General features: G+C 47.0%; 1 protein-coding gene across 1 annotated transcript in view; it reads right to left on the bottom strand.

Annotated features, from left to right (window-relative positions):
- Positions 1–8928, bottom strand: part of LOC126470424 (ras-related protein Rab-44-like) — a 75458-nt gene extending 66530 nt beyond the window's left edge. Inside the window, exon 1 of the mRNA XM_050098279.1 lies at positions 7132–8928. Coding sequence (XP_049954236.1) covers positions 7132–8826 — 1695 coding nt within the window. The 5' untranslated portion in view covers positions 8827–8928. The remainder of the gene's footprint in view (positions 1–7131) is intronic.
- Positions 8929–10322: the final 1394 nt, after the last annotated feature.

Here is a 10322-nt window from a genome sequence, read left to right on the forward strand (position 1 = left end):
AATGTTGGTTCTCTATGGCGGTGGGTGGGAGTTTCAAAGAGTGGTAAATGTAGATCTGCGGAAGAGTTTATCGGCTATGAGGGGATGTTGGGTAGCCTTGGCAGCTCTTGCTATACGACAACCCTTGAATTGATGTTGACATACCGATCCTATCCGAAGTTAAACACCGGGGACGGAATAATTAAGAAGATTCAGTTTTACATCAAATTTTCACACAACATGTGGTCACGGTATATGCCAGACATTCACTGGTATAATTGTGAAGACATTCTCTGCTGGAAATGTTTCTAAACCCCCATCGCAAATTAATACTGGATTTCAGTAAAGCACCCTCATTTAGAATAACCGGATACTTTAAGCACATTCAAGGAATTACGCGATTCGTTACTGTAATCAAGAGCCTGTCGTAACTTTACGTTATTTCATTAATGAACAGCGCAGAAAAGAATGTGTATGAAGCATTTTCATTACACACTGACACGGACCAAGTAAGAACACGTGAGAAAGCACCGTCGTATTGTTAAAGTAGAACGTGGAGCCAGCCCTTGAGTCACGCAATTTCCGCAACGCTGCGCACCTTTGCCGGATGTCAGTTTTCTTGTGTTGCTCCCGCGACCTGTCTTACAAACCGTAAGTTGGAGGTCGATCGATAAACTTTGGAAGCTGCTTCGTTACTGCCAACAGTAGACGAGTACAACTTTGTATTCGCTTAGTTGACAACTCTTTGGAGACCGTAGCAAATCACGTGAGTAGAAGCCTCCGGTAGTCACGCGCTTAAGTCTTTAGCACAACCTTTCGTGCTGCCATCCTCTCGTTCTGGGGCAAGTGAAAATTTTACCTTCTCACCTACAAAAGTTTTTCCCAAATAAGCAGCTAAACAGTGCAATAAGCGGCGACGGCAGCATACAAAATTTTAGAAATACTCGTACATGTACTCAGATTAAGATTAACAAATTCATGGATTATACTGAAATACTTCGTCCCTCTAAAGAAACTGCTTCTGTAACAATCTTATAACAATTTAATTTTCGACGTCTTACGTATTAATGCTGTAAGAACCGTAACTGCGGATGGATCCATGTGCAAGTGACAAATTTTTAAACCTGAATACATTGCATTACTGTCTCATACGGACGTGTACGCCCAGCACAGTAAGTTTGACTATAGTTATCTCTACGCTACGAAACGTTGCCAGTTGCATCCACCTCTGCAACAGTGAAAAGATTCCATGTATCCGCAATTTTGTGGCCAGACGTTCAGACAACTGATCTAACCAAATTTTAAATGTCCAACAAACCTACATGCAAGAAGTGCAAGTGGTGTAGCAGCAAAACTGAATGGAATGTTGGTAGGTATACAACTTGAACAGTCAACGTTGAGACCTTGCGTGCCTTAAAATATACCGGGTGATGAAAAAGTCAGTATAAATTTGAAAACTGAATAAATCACGGAATAGTGTAGATAGAGGTACAAATTTACACACATGCTTGGAATGACATGGGGTTTTATTAGAACCAAAAAAATACAAAAGGTCAAAAATGTCCGACAGATGGCGCTCTATCTGATCAGAATAGCAATAATTAGCATAACAAAGTAAGACAAAGCAAAGATGATCTTTACAGGAAATGCTCAATATGTCCACCATCATTCCTCAATATCTGTAGTCGAGGAATAATGTTGTGAACAGCACTGTAAAGCATGTCCGGAGTTATGGTGAGGCATTGCCGTCGAATGTTGTCTTTCGGCATCCCTAGAGATGTCGGTCGATAACTATACACTTCGCGACTTCTGGTAACCCCAAAGCCAACAATCGCACGGACTGTGGTCTGGGGACGTGGGAGGCCAAGCATGACGAAAGTGGTGGCTGAGCACACGATCATCACCAAACAACGCACGCAAGAGATCTTTCACGCTTATAGCAATTTTTTGGTTCTAATAAAACCCCATGTAATTCAGAGCATGTGTGTCGATTTTTAACTCTACATTATTCCGTGGTTTATTAAGTTTTCGAATTTGTACTGACTTTCTGATGACCCGGTATATTCGAAGGTGCTTTCTCGAAGAAAGATGAACTTAAATTATTAATACCGTTACTCGTATGCGCATTAAGCTTTAGTAATTAAATACTCTGTCAACGTCTACGACTAATTTACTGATAAAATGATCTTCCTTGACAAACATTTTATGATAGCGCCCACTAGCTTTGACGTCTTATTTCATGTTACTCAATCCACGAAATTTAACAACTTAGTTCCACAATACTATACTACGAGAAAACCACTACGTAAGGCGGTGTGCATTCCCATACTTCATGAACGTTGAAGTCAAGCTTAGAGGTACGAGAAGACTAAAATTAGTAACTTTGAATCACACTAATAAAATCAAACTTCACTAGCACCCGAACTGTAGACACTATGCAGCAATATTGAACTACCTAAATACATTTGCCTGACTTGCATGTGCAGATTCGAGGAACTATATGTAAAAAAGGCCGTTCTGGACAGTACTAGTGTTACTTCGTATAATATCTGCAGTCGTGCTACATGATAGCGCAAACGCTAACCTCAGAGAGCCTCTCCGGTGTAGGCGCCATCGCAACGCTGTTGGGATGGAGTTGCACAGGACACTGAACACTGAGTGGACGCGCCAGCAGCAACAGGTGCTGTGGAAGGCCACGCCCTATCAGCATCTAGTATCTATCCCTACCTGTACGTCAGACCCGTTGCCCCTACGCGACACTGGTTTAACTTCTCCCGCGAAACCCTCACGAGCTTTGCGTTTCATGTGGTCACTAGTTGAAGGTCAGCCTTCAGATTCCATGGAAATCAAATGGGACATACACGGACGTTTTGATCGGTTCAGCTCTAAACCGAAAAGTGACTTAGGAACTATTACACCAGGAATCAGCTATCAGAAGTATCGAAGAACGAACTCTTCACTCGATTGCCCAGTAGGGCAAAGCTCTTACATCTTCCACTTATCAGACTCGCTACGCAGTCGCTAATACCAGGACTTACCGTCATTCGACGAAACTAAGTGCACGTTTTCTAGCAGTTTATGAGAACTTATAAACTATCTGAAGAAACATCCTCAGTCAACGTAGTGAAATAGCACGGCGAAAAATTTATTCTTTCCTGTTATTCACAAACTCCTGAGCGCTGATGAATACCGACGACTTCCGTAGCCAGTGGGTAGGCATCTGAAAACTAAGGCGAAAAATATACAAGGGAAGTAACTTCCACATTAGTGTAGATATGTATGTAGGTAATTATGCAGAGTTACAAGTTTGATGCACGAGTAACTTTCAACTTCTTTCTAACTATTAAAAAACTGCGATTTAGAATGCAATTATTTTATGGCTCGTGGAAAGATTACATACCATCATTGTTTGGGAAACTAATCTGAAAACTATCACCAAACGAACTAAAAATTTGGGCATCTTTGTACAGCGCAGTTTCAATCACGTCACTAAATTGAAATGTACAGGCGGTCTATGACTACTACTATTTGGAAAAAAATTGACAGAACAGACACGAGAACTCTTAACATGCAGTCCTATTTAGAAAACGTAAGAACGAGCGTTTTGCCTGCACCATGAAGTAAGTATCAAAACCATTTAAAGCACAGCAGCCTATTCAGGTAAGTCTTCCAGGCATTAACTTCACACCGATGCGTAGTCAAAACGAGAGTGTCCTGCACTATTCTGCTAACATCAACTCTCACTTCGAAGTACTATCTCATAAATCTTATATCGAAGTTAGTTTAGAGCGTTGGGCGTGTCCAGGTTACGTGAGAGTCTCAGCACGGAAGGTTATATAACTGACCAACGTCCTAAATTAGCTTTCAATCTGGACCTCACGGTAATTATCACTTTGAACCCTCTATTCACAAGAATCCACTTTTGTCTTCGTAGTCACGTATTTTGACAATTCTAGTATCTTCTGATTTTGAAACGCGCACAGCTGCGAGGATGTTCAAGTTGTGAAATACAAACATTCCTAAGATGCACCATATTACGTAACCTTCAGCCGCTCGGACATACAAGCTTTACGTGATCAGCTTACGGGCAAAGTAGCGGTAATGGTGTAAGCAAAATAACTAGTCCAATTTTCATTCTATCGAGAGTAAGATGTGTGTTAAAGGGCACTAATCTATTTTGGATCTCGCTGCAGAATTCTGAGCTAGTAAAGAGTCAGTGAAGCGCTGGAGAATGTAAGTCTGTAGGAGACTGTAGGCTTCTAAAGGATGTTTCAGCTAGGAGAATTACGATTTCTATGAAGCTCTCAAGTTAATTCAGACGAGTGCGTCTGCAGAATGTAGTAGATACTTGAGTGGGTGCGCGCTAGAGGGAACCCAGCTACGGGTGGCGTGGTAGGTGTAAGCACTTGCTTGTGCTGCTCCAGAGGCAAACGCTTGCAGCTACGTACTTGGAGCGGAGAGCGGTGGCCCATAGCGGCTTTGGCCCTAGCGCGGGCTGCGTGGGCGTCTACGGACAGCAGGGTTGCGCCTCGCTGGAGCTGGAAGCGTTGCCGGCCTGCGCTGGAGCCTCCAGCGGTGTGGGCCGCTCCGCGCCGCTTTACGTAACGAGGCGCGACGCACCCACCGCTGCTTACGTAACACGCACCGGCACAGACACCCCCGCCCACGTCCGAGCGCACCCCTCCAGTTGCCCCTTCATTAACCTGTTCCGTGACAATACGAACCGATATGCCGGAGCCCAAGTAGGAATCATCTGTTAAAGAATCATTTAAGGCAAATAGTGCATTATTGCAGCGGAGCTAAGTTTCGTATCCCTCCTGACTCGTTACCCGGTACTCCGAATTACGAACTTTCAGAAACTGCGTGGCAAAATTGTAAACCTGGTAACCCGGAAGCTAAATGGGTCCGTTTTGAGTGACGGGAGGAAGATAAGTGGTTACGTAACCACCTTGTTTTCAACACACGGAAGAAAACAGCCAGTGTTAATTTAGACTTTCCCCATAGAACACTATAGAAACAGTTGATTGGCAGATATTACTTTTGCAATACGCTACTTCGCCAGAACCCGTCGAAACGTCGTGGGATCTCAAAACTGCCAGAGCTTTTCATCAATTTATTCAGCGAAGATGCTATAACCTCGACAACGCATTGATCCAATCTCCTATACTTAGAAACAGCTATTGCAGAAACAAGTCGTGGACTGACTGGAACCAACAACTTATTAGGACTGATTAAACCTCACAAATATTAGAAACTTGGAAACGCGGAATATAGAACGGGTATGGCACCATCTTCGATCTCCCTTATATCAGCCTTACAGCTAAAGCAGTCCATGAAAACTGTACATACTCAACTTTTAGTAAATAGCTTTGCAAGACAAACGCTCAAAGCAAGGAACTTCAAGAGAGCCTTCTCTAACAGCGATGACTCACAGCTTTGTAGTTGCTTAATCGCTATTCAGGAAAAATTTCCCTTTACCTTTGTCAACATGTTTTCTTTTTGACATTTGCCAACATTCAGAGACGCTGGATCTTACGCAGTTTATACTTTTACTTCAATGTGACAGTGACAACGGTCATTCAACATACAAATATTAAGATATGCCGATTTTTCAATGGTGCACATCCCTTAGCTTGTAACATTAATAAGCATCTGAAACTCTCACACCATAATCTTATAACAAGAGTCTTTACTACACCAAGCTATTCTGCTATGAGCTGTACAGTATCTTCAAGACTGAAGATTTTGCTACTGGTCGTATTTTACCCGAGTTTTGTGTACATCGCCTGCTCCATATAGTCTGGAAACTGATGCCTCGAAATGAGTATGAAGACTTGCTCGATGTGATCTCATTCTGCGCTGTATTACGTCTGGAATCGTGAGCAGTTGATACAAACTCCAATATCATGCGTGATGTGTCTAAGATAGCTATCTTTCTTGCCTTACATTTAGGACACGGGGTGTCTACATATTTGTGCGCAATATTTCGAAACTTGCGTAATTTGTTCCATCAGGTGGTGAAAACATGTACGTTAGTTGAAAGTTTAGGTAAGTCATTGCGCAACCTCAAACATTTTGAAACATCTATTATAAAGGCTTTCTGGCTATACCTAGATTACGTAATACGAACCCTTCCGTCGCTACTGAAAGTGCACGATGGCAAGTGTGTATACAAGACTGAATTGGATAAGATATGGTTGCTCTCCCACCTCACGTTTCTCAGTTGGTCTACGCTGTATGCACGAGAGATTTACGTAAGATGTAATATCATTTAAACCTGATTCTTTGAAGAATTTAATTGCCATGTACAAAAAGCATCAGCTGCGATTACAAATTACTAAATGTGTTTAATGTTTTACGATCACGTAACCTACTAAACTTAGGAAAGGTCTGAAAGATTTTTAGTTAGAAGTCGCTAATAGGTGTAATTTAAGCATAATGGGCTATGCTGTCTCAATAGTTCCTAACTAACTTCCTGTGTTACACCTTTAACGTAAGATTAAAGCTCTTAGTGAGTAGAATGTGACAACTGAATTACGAAAAACATTAAGTTCTAGTGGCCTCGAAGCCATTATATAAGTAAGCTACAACTGGGATTGTTAAGCATGAGCCGGGTTAGTCTTAGTAATGTAGACAGCGTTTCTCAATATACCTTGTTCATTTGGTCACTTTTAACCAAGTGTTCGTTACATGTTGGGCCTACGACTGATTCATAACTAAATTAGGAATGGCAACTAGTTATAAATCAGGGTTTACATCTGACGTATTAAATGTTGAGAAACCGTAAACGATTTTTGTACGCATTGTTACGACTAAGATTTTTTGGGAGCGGTAGTGGTACAGGGGACGGTGTGGGGGGTACTATGACGCTGACCAGAAACCGGCTCCTATTCAGGTAGGACTCGAGATTTGATGCGGATGAAGACTGCATTCTTGCAAGGTATGTCACAATGGACAAAAGGTGGATTCACCACTTTAATCCTGAAACAGATCAGTCGACGGAAACATCCTTCATCCCCTAGCCCAAAGAAAATTCTGTGTGCAAAAGTCAGCTGGAAAACTGCGGAAACGATCTCATCCATACATGTATGACGCAGAGAAGGCAGAATGGTTAATCAACAGTTCAGAGAGGGTAGCGGGTTCGAATCTTACCGCGGGCGAGGGCGGCTGCTGCGAGGCGGCAGCTGCTGCGGCCCCCAGGCTCTCAGTGAGCTTAGAACGCGCCTCGGCTATGGCGTCACCGATGCTGGTGGCGTCCAGAAGACTCCCTCGCTCGTCCTCCGCCTGTGCGAACTCTTCGTCGGCCGTGCCATTGTGCAGCGCTCCGTCAGCCCTCTCTGCGTCCAGGAAGGTGTCCGATGCGTCGCTCTCGCGCTGCTGCCGCTCCTTGTCCGCCGCCGTGGCCAGCTCCGCCTTGAGCGACGGCAGCGGCGAGTCCGGCAGGGCGTCCGGGCCGTCGGCCGCCCCCGGCGACAACGCCGACGCCGCAGCCGCGCCCGACTGTCGCTTGCGGTTCCTCCTCTGCGACATGTCCCCCGTGGAATCCTCCGCCTCAGAGTCGCTAGCCGCCGGTTGCGCCTCCTGCTCTGTCTGCTGCTCCGGCTGTACCACAGTGACGTCGCCGTGCTCGGTGCCCTCTGCAGACGAGTCCTGCGGCTGGGGCGGTTGCGGTTTCTCCTCTGCGGCTTCGAGCGGCGTTTCCTGTTCGGGCTGTGGCGGCGCGAAAGGTTTTTGTTGCTCTATTTCCTCTACCCTCTGCTCGATCGTGTCTTCACTGGAGCTCTGGACCGGCGGTGCAGCAACTGCGCTCTCGGCTGCCGGCGTCACCCGCCCGCTCTCCGTCTGCGCTGCTTCGCTCTCCACTTCGCCGAACTGGTCCAGCTCCTCCTCCTCCTCGTGTTCGCTTTCGAGCGGCTCTGCCTGGCGCGCAGCTACGTCGCGCACGGTCGCCGACACACTGGCTACTAGCGGCGGAGCGCGCAGGTCCGCGACGTCGGCCGCTTTCGGCTCCGCTTCGGCTGCACCGCCGTCCTTCGCGGCGGGCTCACTCTGCTGCTGCTGCGGCGGCGGAGGAGGATCAGCCGCGGGCTCCGGCGTCAGGTTCCAGATGATCTCCTGCACGAGTTCCGCAGCTGTAGCGGCGGCTTCGGGCGCAGTGGGCAGCGGGTCGGCAGCGGCGCGCGGTTCCGTAACGGGTCCCTCGCCGTCAGCCGCCGCCTCACCCGATTGGTCAGCGTCGGGCGGCAGCGGCGGTTCCGGTTGGCGGACGGGCGGAGTGGGCGGCGTCCCGGGGCTGCTCAGGTCCTCTCCGTCCGGCGCCTGCCGGCTGCTCGACGCCGACGACGCACTCGGCGAAGCCTCCGGCGTCGGCGTCTTCGAGTTCTTGCCGCCGTCGCCGCCCTTGTACCTGCCGATGCTCAGCTTGCGCACCAGCGTCGACGCCTTGCTCGTGCGCGCCGTCTTGGCCGGCGACGGCGTCGCCTCTGCCCCGTCGGCTGCCGGACTCTCTTCCGCGCTGCCCTCCCTCTTGCTCGCCTTGCTCTTGCTCTTCTCCAGCTTCTTCACTTTCTTCCTGTCCTTCTCCTTGGCTTTGATAGCGGCCGCTTCCGGGTCGGCGGGCTTCCCCCGGCCCCCGACGCGCTGCCCCACCTCCTTCAGGCTCGTCCTGAACGCGCCGAACTTGCTTTTGGATTTGGGCGCCGCTGAAGACTCCGACGTGCCCTCGCTGTCGGGCGAGGACGGCCTGTTAGTGCCCCTCGGCGGTTTACTACTGCGACTCTCCATGTGTAGACGCTTCCTGATGCGCGGTGGTACGAATCCGGCTAGTATCTGCGTGAGCGTCCGCATCAACAGCGGTTGGGTGCAGACGGGTGCGTCTCTGCGACGCGAGACGGTATTGTTTGTTGTCGGAGAGAGTGTCTGTGTGTCCGGCGTGCGACTGAGGCAGCGGGCCGCGGCTCGTCGGGCCCAGACGGGGGAGGGGGTAGGGGGAGCAGTGGCGCACGCCCAGTGCTGCCGCACACACGCGCCACCTGCTGACGTAACCTCGTGCCGCCGTGTAAACAAGCAGACTAGTTTCCGAAAGCAGTTCAGCACTGTCCTTGCACACGGCCGACAGGTCTCCCCGAGCACCCCCTCCCCGCCTCCTTACATTAAGTATTCTCGACTAGTAGACAAGCCGTGTGTTCCGGAAACAGAAGTGAGCGGAAGATCTCGCAGGTGGGAGAGCGCTTTCTGGTTGTGCAATTAGAGTCGAGTGCGAATTATATAAAACGTTTCAGCGTTGCCAAGCGGTAGCGACAGGAATGTGCGTCGTGACCTTGCCACTGCCACAATTGACATACGTGCCCTCCAACGACAAACCTGGCAGGACTCAAATACAGCTATATATAATGAAAAAGGAAAAATACTTATGGTGTCGTGTGGATGCAGAATATCGGGAAAGTGATGTTAGCCTATTACTGCGTCGCCTCTAGGTAGAAAAACTTCACAACTACAAACGAAGACCACAACATTGTGCTTTTCATTTTAAATCTTTCCCTTCTTGATACTATTACGATCTGACATGTGCTGAAGAATAATTCAGTTAAGGGAAAATAATTCAACAGACATCCTATTGTGACGCTATTCGTCTTTTATAGGAATTGACTCGCAGTAGCTAATAGTGGTATAATTAATAGAAAATTTCATCTTGAAACATTTGGACAGTCGATGTGGTTCCATGAAATATTACACCGTTGTCTCGTGCTGTTTCAATAGCTTAGAATTATTTCGCATCTTCGAAATATACATATAAAACGTTCTATCTAGTTTGCCACAAACAATCACGGACACATTGTGAGGATTTAAGGCACCACAAATCTTCTGTAATGTTCTTGAAAGTGATTTTCATATTTTACTTTGTTCTTCCTGGACGCTGCTGAAGACTTAACGTAATGTAAATACACAATTTGGGTACAGACGGCAGCAACTCGCCTTAAATACAAGTAACTTTTCAAGCGCTATCTTTAGAGCAACTATACTCTTGTTTACAGAACTTATTTTCTCAATCATGTCTGCATTGTCACACTGCTGGCCCCATACGATATGCGTGTTGACGTTTCGTAGTCGGCGTGGAGTAAAAATGTTGGTACCTCGTAGCATAGGTAAATGGTTCATAGGACCCCTGTCAGCGTTGAAATAAGCAAGATCACCGGAGTTATTCTAAGTATATCTGACTTTATGGACGGAAATAAATAAAAGTTAAACTTTTTCAAAACGTAAGCGCGTTGCTATAATTTCGATCTCGCGATGCTAGCCCACAACGATCACGTCTACCCTAATTCCAGCGCAGCAGTTCTAAA

This window comes from Schistocerca serialis, chromosome 1 (genome assembly GCF_023864345.2).
Source record: "Schistocerca serialis cubense isolate TAMUIC-IGC-003099 chromosome 1, iqSchSeri2.2, whole genome shotgun sequence".
NCBI lineage: Eukaryota > Metazoa > Arthropoda > Insecta > Orthoptera > Acrididae > Schistocerca > Schistocerca serialis.